This window comes from Alosa sapidissima, chromosome 23 (genome assembly GCF_018492685.1).
Source record: "Alosa sapidissima isolate fAloSap1 chromosome 23, fAloSap1.pri, whole genome shotgun sequence".
NCBI classification, from domain to species: Eukaryota; Metazoa; Chordata; class Actinopteri; order Clupeiformes; family Clupeidae; genus Alosa; species Alosa sapidissima.
Genome location: NC_055979.1, coordinates 23,878,220 through 23,891,810, shown reverse-complemented (window position 1 = coordinate 23,891,810; position 13,591 = coordinate 23,878,220). Strand labels below are relative to the sequence as shown.

Sequence of the window (13,591 nt, the reverse complement as noted above, 5' to 3'; positions counted from 1 at the left end):
CACTATGCATGATGCTGTCCTGGTTAGCGACTGTTTTTGTGAGACATATAAACCTCAACAGAACTTGGCAGCATTGTGAGTCCTTTTGTTCATGTTTCCTGTGCAATAAAACATGTAATCTGGGCAAAAAAAACATGTGTGCAATCTTTCCCATTTCCAGTTCACTGAAAGCTTTGATGGTTTATTGTGCTTTCCAGAATGGTATTTGCTTCACTCTCTTCCTTTTTATCAGGACTGGTTGCCTGGAGACTGATCCATAGAGCTCTGCTCCAGAGCAACACGGAGCCCATCACGGCACCAGCAAATCCTTGACCCCCCTGCTGGCCCAGAGTCAAAAGCGTGACGGCTAACAACAACAGGTGACCGGAGTGTCTGACCGATGATCTCACTAACAAGAGTCATCTCTCACTACAGGTGACCACGTGACGTGTCACCACCCGCACCACCTCCATACAACCAGTAGCGCACCATTCACCTGACCACCACCACCACCAAACTGCAGCGCACCATTCACCTGACCACCAACCAGCAGCGCACCATTCACCTGACCACCACCACCACCAACCAGCAGCGCACCATTCACCTGACCACCACCACCACCAACCAGCAGCGCACCATTCACCTGACCACCACCACCAACCAGCAGCGCACCATTCACCTGACCACCACCACCACCAACCAGCAGCGCACCATTCACCTGACCACCACCACCAACCAGCAGCGCACCATTCACCTGACCACCACCACCACCAACCAGCAGCGCACCATTCACCTGACCACCACCACCAACCAGCAGCGCACCATTCACCTGACCACCACCACCAACCAGCAGCGCACCATTCACCTGACCACCAACCAGTGGACCCAAAGCTCTACTGTAGCAGACGTGGCAGCTGTCCCAGTCTACCAGTGGGGCTCCTATAGACCCTTTCAACCAAAGATTCTAGAACAGAGCTCTGTTCTAGAATCTTTGCTTTCAACAATAAAAACAAAAACAATGCTTGAACGTTCTATTTGGTTCCCAATCTACTTCCTCTGCATTAAGATAACATATGGAATGTTCAAAAGGAAGTCTTGTGGGGCCAACTATGATGCTGATAATGGAACTCTCGTGAAAGGGTCCACTATGATGCTGATAATGGAACTCTCGTGAAAGGGTCCATAAGAGCAGATAAGCAGACGGGGCTCTTTTCACCTCCCCTTCTCCTCCTCTCCGCTCTCTCCGCATCGCTGTGCCCCACATCCAACAAAGCTGCCACAGCACAATGGAGGAAAGAGCACAGGGTTTTGTTTGGCCTTTGCCCACTAAACATTACACGTCATTAGACGTCTGATGGACATGCAGATCATGTCTTTATTGCGTCCGTCAGTCCAAGACCAATTCTGGAAAACTGCAGGACGTGCAAACTAGGTCCGCTATTTTGACATCTAACCATGACCCCATTTGGACGTCAATAGGACTATGTAACTAGCCTAGAAATCTAGACGCTCATCAGGCTACTATGTAACCTATTTTGGACATTATACAGAGGTCCTGTGGATACTGGACGTCGGGGAAAAAAGACGTCATCTGGCGTTACAATCTGCACCTGAAATTGGACGTCCAAAATAGGTCTCTGCACAGTGGGTGTGCAGGACAATCTGGGCTCTTTGCTTGCTGAGATTTTATGGTGGCGCCGATGAGATTTTCACTGCCCAAAATGATGGAAATAAGCCTCCAGTTGAGGTGTCGTGGGCCTAATGAGATCTGAGGTGCGGTGGGCCTAATGAGATCTCCGTAATAAGGGAGAGGTGATGGTGGAGGCTGGTGGGGGATGTGTTAGAGCTGGGTGAGGTGCTGTGCTATTGAACACTGAGATGTTTCAACATGGAGGCTTCCGTTAAAGGGGCTGTGTGTAGGATTTCTAGTTTTAAACCTTCAAAAATAGGCAAATAGATAATGAAAGACAAATAGCAACAGAATGTGAGAAAAAAAAAAGTTTTGACATAATGTCAAAAACAACTATGCTCTGTGTTGCCCTGATATCCACTAAAGTTGGTATGCTAACCAGCTAGCGACGGACCTTTTTCTCTCATAACCACTTTGTCTATTAAGGGGAGCTGTGTTGTACACACGCAAACCAATTGATGGATTCTGCCACCATGGGGGTAATGGTGCGTTCAAGACCATTTCAATTCTGCACATGCATGTGGCCCAGGGACAATACACTTCAATATTTGTATGGGTATGTTCACTGGGTGTGTACGGGTGTGTTCACATCTACTTTCTGTAAACTGAAAAAATGAGACTAAAAAATAATGGTTAAATCAAAGACCGTTGTGTAGAATACTGTGTGTAATATCAGAAGCGTCTGTCTTGCAGATGCAGTAGCCCGCTGGTCCGACTGAAAAACAGCCCACTAGCCACAGTGCTCAGTCTAGCACACTCCATAACATCCATCAGTACCCTTTACATGCCTGCCCTTCCTGGGCCAGCAGCTATTTGTCTAAGGCGCACAGCAAACTGGGTAATACATTTAATGGCTTTCTGCACCTGTCTGGGGCATTGGCCAATGGACACCATGACCTCCAGCGCATTCTTTCTGCACATCCTGGTTACTCATCCCATAAACTACATTATAAGCATCCCATAATAAGCCCTCTGGGAGAGGTGTGCGGGGAGGGGGGGAGTGGCGGAACGGTAACGGATGAGGCGAGCCCTCTTCTGTAGGAACAGAGGTGAGTTGAGAAGAGATGTGGGAAAGGTGTAGCTCATTACGAGGCAGAACATGACCTGAAATGGGATCTTAAAAATGACACCGTCACAGGGTGGCAGGGTTACATCGGCCAGTCGACCAATCAGCACAGGCCGGCAGGGTTACGTTGGCCAGTCGACCAATCAGCACAGGCTTAAATTACACGCACGTGATTAATTACGGAGGTGGTGGGATAGAGCGGAGGTGGTGTACTCGAGGGTAAATAATGCCCTGTGCAGAGGGAGCAGATGTGTGTGTCTGTTAGACTGTGTTTCCTGCTTCCTGCTTACTGGAGTGTGAGAGAGGAGGTTCAATAAGAGGAGAGGAACAAAGGAACAGTGCAAGAACATCATCAATGTCATTAATGGCAGGGTAAGAGAGGAAGAACATCATCAATGTCATTAATGGCAGGGTAAGAGAGGAAGAACATCATCAATGTCATTAATGGCAGGGTAAGAGAGGAAGAACATCATCAATGCCATTTTCTATATGTGTATGTCATGTGTACATTTAATGCAAGAACATCATCAGTGTCATTTCCTGTATAAACAGGAACACAACACAATGTGTACGTTTAATGACAGGGTAAGAGAGAAAGAACAGGATGGAGAGAGGAAGACGACAGGAAGACGTAATCAAAGCTCAGCTTTAACCCTCTATGACGTAATGTCAGTCCCAAACAAAGCGTGTCGCGTCCTTGGGATTCTTAGGGCCCCAACATACCAACCCGATGGCCGATCGTTGTCAGAAAATGCAGTCGGACTGAGTCGGCTCCCGTCTCCCCAGGATAGTCAAAAAAGTGCATTGGAACACTCCAAAACGACTGCCGACTTGAGTGTACGTTCTGCGCTTGTGCGAGACGTAATAAGTCTCCATAACAGCAGGCGGCGCTAAAACATTGTCTAGTTACCAAGATGAACTTCTCTGATTAAGCAATAAGAAAATATAAATATATATTGTGTACTATTTTATTGTCATTGCTTGTGTGTGATGCCAATGAAACACTCTTTCGGACACAGAATAAATAATTTATTTTTGCCTGTTTGCTAGCTATTAGCTAACGTTAGCACAGTAAACGGAAAGTGAATGGGAATGGCTAGTGATGTTCGCTAGCTAGGTAGCAGCTAAGGACTTTGGTTAAACTTACATCACCCATCTCTGGGTCTGAAGCATTACATTACATTACATTACATTTAGCAGACACTTCTTGACCAAAGTGACTTACGTCTCCGGAGCAACTTGGGGTTAAGTGCTTTGGTCAAGGGCACAGCGGTGGAAGCTGGGAATTGAACTGACAACTTTCAGGCTACTGCACGCTAGACCAGCTCCTTAGCCACTACACTACCACCACCCCCACCCAAAGCCTTTGAGAACCAATCAGATTGGTCATTGAGTCCGGCCACCCGATTCGTCAAATCGGGCAAAATAAACACTGATGGCTCCTCCGACTGACGACGGCACACCAGATTGTACGACAACGTCCGACGGCCTAAGTACCACTTCCTACAAGTCAGAAGCACCATCTTTTCGGTCCTTGGGTCCTGGCCTTGCCATAATCACTAAAGATCCAACTCGAATCGTTTCATGACAGTCAAATATTTTATTGATGTTTTTTGTCCCCACCCTGTGGTACAGACAATACCCTGTGGTACAAACATTTTGTTCCCACAATACCCTGTGTTATGCACATTTTGTCAAAACGATGGGTAGAGCCTGTGACTTTGTAATTGCTGCAATAGCTGAGATGTACAAAACTACCAAATATGTACTCAACACTCTTATTAGACTGTTAAGTACATATCTGACCTTGACTTTTATGTGCTGCTGCAGGATAGGCTGCTGTTTAAACAACAAAAGAGCTAAATAGCAAGACCGAAACAAAGATGAAAAAAGGAGAGGTTTCATGTAAACAGTAGATTAGGGGAAGGTAGATGTCACAGGCCTGATTTCAACAAAGTCAACACAGACTTTTCCTGAGCAGGGTGACTGAATGACGGGCTCCAACTCAAGCCATAGTTGTTGTTTTACCTGCAGATTTGATCCAAACCAAATGGACAATGTGACTCTTGTTTTCTAGCAACCAAGAACAGTAGAAGAACATTAGCAATAGGCCTAATCTCAATGGATGTTTCAGAGACCCGGGAACTCAGAGAGGCTCTTTGGTTTTATGTGCAAATTAATGAACTGGCATCTGTAACCAGTGAGTGTATAATATAATCAAACAGCTGCACAATCACAAATGATGCTCAGTACCCGAACGCTAGACACGCACTCAGGCGACCTCATCTACACTACATACAGCACAGAGCTGCATGTTGGCATTTAGCACTTATTTCTCTGCCGGCCGGCTAATTATAGGCCTGTTTCATTACCATCTGGGTGTAGAATGGCCACAGTGGTGAGTCCACTAGGATGCGTCTCTGTGTCCATTGGGCCTTGCCAGATTCTGACCCGGCCACCGTAGCATTCCACAAACAGGGCCTAATTGTGTGTATTCCCAGCAGGCCTCTGTCACCTCGATCTTTTGAACTCTCCCCTTCGCTTGACACCTGGAAGTGGGCTTTAATGAAACGTATCCTCTCTGCTTTGGTGACTGAGTGTTTCAGGTATGTGTCACACATCCCCCTCACGCGCTTGGTGTAGCATTGCATGTGTCACGGTGGTCCCACTCTGACTGCAGGGAGGGGGGGGGGGGGGGAGGCATGCGCAGCATTTTAGGCATGTTGTGAGATCCTCGTGAGGTGATTCTGCATAACAACTCTCTCGCCACAGCTCCTGGCGTGATACACAACTATAGAGGCTCCTGCACGAGCTGGCGTGATACACAACTGTAGAGGCTCCTGACGCTATCTGGCGTGATACACGACTCTAGAGGCTGTGCCTCTTTATTTTCAACGATCTCCTGCATGGGGAGCTGAGCAGCACATAGCACAACCTTACAACCTTCCACAGTCTCTTCCCTGGCTGCCTGCCATCACCACTAGCACCAGGGGCTCGGGTCTTATCTGGGAGGGGGGGGGGGGGGGTCGAGTCCTATCTGGGGGGGGCAGAGTGTGAGTGAGGTAGCTGGGTGGGTGTTGAGCGGTACACAGCCTACCGTTGGGACCAGGCTGCACATCCCTGGCACCAATCACCTTCTCCCGATGACTCAGGCGAAGATTAGCTGACTGGAGCTACCGCCATCATGAGCGCCAGCGTCACAGCCCTTCTTTATAAAACAGAGATATGCTATGACGCACAGAAACGCTGCCCTGTGCTTTGTTGACGCACAGACAAGGACAGACAGGGGTCAAAGAGCCACGTATAAAGACATTAAAAAACAGCAGTATCTGTCTTCCGTCCCATTTACCCTTGCAGTCCATAGATCTATACCTTACACAATCGGACAATGTCACCTCGATGCCCTGTTAGCCACGCTCATTGATTTTCAAACTGCTCTGATTTCAGCGCTTTGGTAAACAGACATAATGGTAAGTGGTCATTCTTTCAGTCCTCTCTCTCTCTACTCTACTGACAGCAAGAGTCCTTGTGCTCCATGGTGGCAGCCATGTTCATTAAGCATGTCCTCCCAGAGGCCCCCCTGCCTTTCTCCCCTCCTCACAAAGGAGGCCCCAGTTACTGGAGCAGCTAATGGGCATTAAGAAGCATGGGGCTGGGGGGGTGCTGCCGATCACGTGGAAGGAAGGATTAGGGCAGCAAAGGGTCAGAAAATACATACAAATCTGACCAAGAGTTCAAACATGCACCAAAAATGGAAAATGAACAAAAAAGTAGGGGTATACTGTTGGGGTATATCTATGTGGTATCCTGATTATTACTAATGAAAAGATTTACATTTTGCCACTGAAATAACACACAGGAAAAGGGTGTGGATCCTGATTACAGTCTAACTACAGAAAATAGTCCACAATCTTTAGGTTGGCTTGGTGCATTAGCTGTTTGCAGGATCAGAGAAAGTGTCAACACACTGATTTAGGCTGCCTAGCATTACCAGCAACACAGGGATTACAGGCACAGAATTAACCAGGCATGCTGCACAGTCTCAGGCTACAACAAGGAATCCAACCTGTGAAGAGCTCTAAAACCCCCCTTAGCTGTTCTAAAATCAGTGTAACCTACGGACTCGAGTGGCTTATTGCTTTTCTACGGTTATTACATGGCAAGATTTCCTAAAATAAAAGCATAGCATCGAGAAATGTAACAATGCATTTATAGATAATCAAGAAAAATTCTTCCGCCAAGAAAAATATTTCCTTTATCAGAATGGTTGCCAAGCAACTTCGAGACGCAGCTACTCTAGGTATTACTAGCACAGTAATATAGAACGAAATGCGGTCAAGGTGTATCTTTGTGCTGGATTTACAACGGCATCGAGCACAATTCAGCCAATCATAATCAAGGACCGGAACTATCCGTTTTAGAAATCAGCTTAGCAGATGGCCTTTAACGACACTTCTCTCTAGGGTCACTAAGTCCACATCTCCATTTCTCCTTTTTCTGACCCATTTAAGTTTCTCTTCATTATTTGAAGTCTGCTTTTGCTGAGTAGAGACTCTCAACAATAAGCTGAAGAGGATCGAGTGTAGCTCCATCTCTAACAAGCCTAATGAGACCACCAAACAAAAAAGAAACCTAACCATGCTAAGAGCATGAAAACACAGACTACATTAACGAGTGCCGGCCGCATTATGCCCCTGTACTGGTCATTAGGAGATCCGCAGCCACAAAATAAATGAGGCTCATAATGAAGAAACCACAGAGTATCCATGGGCAACGGTGGCGCTGGCATCACAGGGCAATGTCGGGATGCCTTTTTCAGAACATCGGCTTCCCCGCCACGACTCCCGCGTTGGCTGGGCCTGCCAACCCTCTTGGATTACTTTCATGATTTAGAGACTTATTTCTGCTGATGATGTTTTTTTTCCCTCAGTAATCAGCAATTCAGAGGCAGCAAGTTCCAGAGAGATACTCCATCACCCGCTGAGAACAACAAGACAGGTTTTTCAAAATACTGATGATGGCCACGGCCACGCAATAAAAGAAGTTAATGGTTTCATGTTGATTAAAATGATAAATTATCATTTTAAAGCTTTTTGGGGAAACCCTTAAGTGTTATTCTTCAGGTGTATTCAAAGACAAGTTTGTGTTAGCCAACCAGGCAGAGTCTCCAATATGCCTGTACAGCTTTAAGCCAGCCAAGTTCATCCAGTACATTTCCTCATTATTCTAACTTGAAAAGAGGAACTGACTTCATTCTCACGGGTCTTCTTAGGACTCTTCTCAGGGCCCTTGCGCAACCATCTCTGGCTCCCTGACTGCAGTCTGATGACTGAGGCATCGGGAAGTTATATTAGGAAATCGAGTGGCCCTGCCCTGGCTGGTATAGCCTAGACACATGCCATTCCAACCATGTATCGATTACAGCCTTGGCCTAAACAGATGCCCAAAGTCACAGTGTCCCTTTGCAGTCATCATCAACAGGCCTTGGCTGCTGTGAGGACCTCAAACCACATCCTGTGCAGCATGGGGCATGAAAAGGGTCCAGTTACTGCCCGGTGGCTCTGAGAGATGTTTTGAAATGTTAGTTGGTTAACGCAGGTTAGACTAATGACATTATATAGACAGACTCTGCGTTCGTCTGCTAAATGTAATCCAATATCATTTGGCTGCAATGTTGTCTAATGGAGTGAGGCAAGCTCCGTTCACAGAAGCGCAGTGATACACATTTAATGTTAGTCAGTGATGCTGTCATAAGGGAGGTCCGAGGTGGGTAAGGTGTTGCCTTTCTCTGTAAATACTACTAACACCAGCTAAGCTGAAATAGGACTATATGGTAGGACCTTCCAGAACACGGATTTGCTTTGGAGAGTAAAGTTGCACTGACCTTAAGTTTTATGAAAGCCCTAAACTGACCTAAAGTGTCTCTTAAGTTAGGCAGCAGATGATTTGGCCATCTGAGAGTGATCTGTCTTGGCACATGCGGAGGTGTCAGGCTGGGCTAAAATGACGACTTTATTATTCAGACTTTATCTTTAGCAGCTTAAAAACACATATCAAAACTCATAGCTCAAAGAAACTACTGGGAGCACACTCGAGAGCTGCCACTGAACCTGAGTGACAACTGCATTGGCCTTAAACAACCTCCCCTTCCCTTCTCTCTCTCTCTTTCTCTCTCTCTCTCTCCCTCTCTCTCCCCCCCCCATCTCTCTCTCTGAATGAAAAGCGTCGTTCTCTCATCCTGTCTCTGTTTATCTCTGCTATCTGTCCTCTCCTGTGCGCCTCGGGAAAGAACAAAAATCCTCCATGGCACATTGTGTTAGTTAAGATGGAGAGATGAACAGAAGCACATTACTTATCTCCCATCCCATCCCATGGCATGGCACCCCCTCCCGTTCCCATGCCCCCCCCCCCCCAGCCCTCTTTTGGCCTGCTCCTGCTCACCACCAGTTCTCTGGCCACCACCAATTGAGTCTGTTTCTCACTGGACAGATCACTGGACAGATCCATTGCGGACAAAGCGAGAGGGCGAGGGATGAGTGCCAAGCTGATGCCTGGACACAGGGTAGTCAGTGACATATAAGAACATGACATTCTCCAGAGAAAGTGTCCAGTAGATGGCCCTTACACACACCCAACAAAAGAAAGAAGTGTTTGCTTTGCATTAAAGGGGGTAAATGTGAATTACATAGGAAACATATGTGAGTGGGTCACGAGCAGTAAATACACACTCTCCAACTGGGGTTCACTCCAACTGGGGTTTAGTCTGCAGTAAACACACACTCCAACTGGGGTTAAGTCTGCTACAGTAAACACACACTCCAACTGGGGTTTAGTCTGCAGTAAAGACACACTCCAACTGGGGTTTAGTCTGCAGTAAACACACACTCCAACTGGAGGTTTAGTCTACTACTGGAGGTTTAGTCTAATTAAGCTGCAGGACAGCTTTCTGCACCATTCCATGGCTGCCATGATAAACGAGGTTATTTTAGCCTCATTTCATTCTCCCTCTGTCAATTATGTGGAGGATTTCCTTTGCCAATTATGTACAAGTTCAAAGTCTTTCACCAGCCTCAGAGCCCAGCTGGCTGCACTTGCCACTGGTATCATTAAATCATGAGGAATTCCTTTGTGCATAAATTGTGTCAAAAATCCACATTTTTCCCCTCTGATAACAGTGCTAGCTCCAGAATAAAGTACCCAGTGCATGTTATTTTCAGATGACTTTGGTACCAGCACAACACCCCTAGACTCTGTTGTTTCTTACATTTAGTTGTTTCTTACATTTAAGTGTGCCAGGACAGAGTTCACTCCGTGTCAGAGAGAGCCACTGTGTTTCTATCATGATGAAAGACACAGTTGGGGATTTGGGTCAACCACCATGCTGTCAGTGTGTGATCAGGGGCCAGGGGCTGGGTCATATGAAGGCCTGGGTAAGAGGTATGGCCAGCCTTCATTACCAAAGCTCCAGCGATCCACTGGGGCCAGGGGAGAGATCTGGCTGCTCCAGAGAGCACCAGTGGGGCCAAAAGAGAGATCTGGCTGCTCCAGAGAGCACCAGTGGGGGCAAAAGAGAGATCTGGCTGCCCCAGAGAGCACCAGTGGGGCCAAAAGAGAGATCTTGGCTGCTCCAGAGAGCACCAGTGGGGCCAAAAGAGAGATCTGGCTGCTCCAGAGAGCACATGAGGGGCCAAAGGAGAGATGAAAGCACTTTACCAATGCCCTACCTTTGGGTCTCCGCACTGTAGTCTTACAGAGACCACATCACCATATCAGCATATGGCCTTTTACATCACAGATACAAGACCAGCCTTCACTCCCAGGGCTCTGGGTTGTCTGCTTGGTGACCATGTTTTAACCCTCTCACCTTTGATGACCAACTGAGAACCAGGCTTCTGCCTCACGGTCTCCTACATGCATAGACAACATATAATTGTGTGTGTATGGATAGCCTACTTGCATATCTCACCCAATGGCAGTCCTGAACAATGTTTAACATGTTGCACATCATTGCAGCCGAAAAAAACACACAGCCAAAATATGATCACATCACAGAAACCTCATTTGAATGACTCATAACCAAGTCTGGGATGCTCCAAATTCCATATCATACAAAATACTCTCTGAAACCCTTAACATGTTAATAGCATTGCGCATTATTATCAGCTGGATTACATGTCATGAGAGGCGTCAATATCCAATTGAAAAGCAGGTGTGGCACATTTGCTGATCGAGGGGCGAGGGACTTCGGTGGAGGGACAAACGCCTTATCACAATCTATGCTGCTACTTCAGCCAGCGCTACGTTCCCTGACATAGGATAGCATCGGGGCGGTGCCGAGGAGTTTGTAATTGTCAGTAAAAATACATTATACCACCATTCCTCGAACTGGCAGGCAGCGCAGTACGTTTCCCTGAGCAGCGTCAACATGCTTATCTGAAAGGAGATGCTATGATGCCTGCCCGTATGCAACACATGTGGCGCATATGAAGGTCGTGGAAACATTTTTATTTTATAAATGTGATTTTGTCCGATTTAGGGTAGTCTATACAACGGCCTAGGATGATGCTGGTAATGAACTCGTCACGTTACACTAAGGCCATACCGCTCAAGGTATTCGAGTCAATAATAATGTATTTGTGCAATTTATGGTACAAATAGTGCATCTCTGGAACATGGGCCCTATAGCTCACCGTCAAATGTGTGTCGTTAACCGCTCATCATATGCTTCCATTATAGGTACGCACTTGTTTCAGCAGCAGCCTACCTCACAACACACTAGCCTAATATTCATCAAAAACGATGGTAACCCCTCAACGATATCAATTATTCCTGTTTACAAGCATTCATGGAGTCAAACACGTTGGAAAGGTGTAGACGACTTACCCAAAACACGAAGGAATAGACGATCAGGAGCGTTTTGAGGCAGGTTATTACTGGTTTGGTCTCCATTCTCCTTGATGCCATACTACAGTAAAGCGAAGCGCAGAATTTTCCCTGGAGTTGCGTTGCTGTGATTCTCCGCTGGGCTTCGTTCGCCGATCCGCTGCAGTCTCTCACAGCGCAGTTGCTCTCCGTTTTCTAGCCAATGAAAGCACGCACAGAAATGCAATCCTGCCTCCTGACAACGCCCTCTGTTGGATGTAATACGTCAGGCCAACCTTGCACATGGATCAGTTAATCACAATATTAAACAAAGTTTTCACAGTTTAACAAATACTGGGAGCTATGACCAAATACGTATAATTGATACTGAATAATCTAAAAGGCATGCTATGGTTGATAGATCATTAGTCTAAGAGGTAAGCTGTTTGAGTGAACTGGGCCTAATTCACCCAGCACTCTAAATCTATACATCAGACATCCCACTTTCTAACCTGGGGTTACAGCCAATGTGGGTCATTTATTAACCTGTGTTTGTGTTGCTTTATGTTTATACCAGAATGCTGTGTGCAGGCTATACCATGCTGGCAATAGATTATCTTGATGGATAGTCCAGTTCAGTTACTCCCTAAAATGTTGCTTCCTTGAATGTTATTCAGAAGGAACCAGAGGGATATCTGCAACTTCCACATACCTAAGCTCATGTGCTTGCTATCTGACTGTGAAAACAGTTCACAGGCCAGCAACATAATTTGCACGTTGGTGCTCTAAATATGAGTCTGGAAATTCGCAATCTATTGTGAAGCCTGTGGGGAGAGGTAGCAGCTCTTTGCAATCAAAGGGTAAAGGTGAGAGACCTTGTCTCTAGTTCTTACTTCTTCCGTGTGCATCTTAAAGGATCACACTGGATCAGATGGGAGCTGGCCTGCTTATTTTGCCCTTCATTTAACTTAATTGCTGAGAGATGTTAGGAATGGTGAATCAATCCCAAAATCGGCCAGAAAAAAAACTGATATATGGAAGTTGGAAATGATTGTAGCCACTGCTTGAGGAACATGAGTATCCCTTTTTTGCTTTTTTTTCCCCACAAAATGGCTTTTCACTTGATACGTAACTTTCCTACTGAAATTTATTTTAATTTTCTGTAACTCATGAACATATTCAAAGGACATTTGTGACAGGATGTCTTGGCCATATTCAGTGAATACATCCATATTGTGCCTAAGCCACAAGCCTTTGCATCAGGTGTTTACAGATACATCAGTAACTGCTATCCCAAACATTTGTATTAGATATTTAGCAAATATGTTCAAGGTATAAAATCCTGATATTTTAAGGGTCACATCACATCACATATATGAAAATGATTAGCAACAAGCCAGTCTTTATTGTTACAGGTCAGCTGAGTTAAAAGGGCAGGCGCCACTTGACCTGCAATCCTCTCTGGCAATATGAAGGCTAGAACACAATACATGTAAAGTATGAGGAAACCCATTAAATATAGAATAAAGACCCCATTATTCAGCACCCAATGCAAGTGCATGACCTTGAATTACAGTAAACAAGTGGAATATGGAAGCGGAGCTGTGGCTTTCATAAATCAGTAAAAGCAGAATATGTGATGAATTTTGTGGCTAGAATAGATAAATAATGCTCCCAAACCATATGTTATGCCTGGAAAACGTATTCAAGGTTAAGGAAAATCTCATATGTGGCCAACTGAACATAATGTAGGCCTAATATGGTGGGGCAGGTTAAAGGTGAGGTCCACCATCCTGATGACAGATGTTGTGATTTGAACACAACAAAGCAATTAATTGAATCTGGCATTGGATTGGTTCAGACTACAGCTCCTTTAATAGTCCTGAAAGTCCCTGTAAACCAAAAATAAATGTGTTTTGAGTTTGTCGGGGGGTGTAATCAACCATTCCCAAAATGGGTGTAATCATATATATATATATATATATATATATATA

At 45.7% G+C, this 13,591-nt stretch overlaps 1 protein-coding gene across 2 annotated transcripts in view; it reads right to left on the bottom strand.

Moving 5' to 3' along the window:
• tspan7b (tetraspanin 7b) overlaps positions 1-11,785 on the bottom strand; it is a 48,073-nt gene extending 36,288 nt beyond the window's left edge. The window contains exon 1 of one of the 2 annotated variants that reach the window (XM_042081204.1): positions 11,619-11,785. In XM_042081204.1, the coding sequence (XP_041937138.1) occupies positions 11,619-11,699 (81 nt within the window). In that variant the 5' untranslated portion in view covers positions 11,700-11,785. The remainder of the gene's footprint in view (positions 1-11,618) is intronic. The other variant, XM_042081205.1, reaches the window with a different exon arrangement.
• Between the last annotated feature and the right edge of the window lie 1,806 nt (positions 11,786-13,591).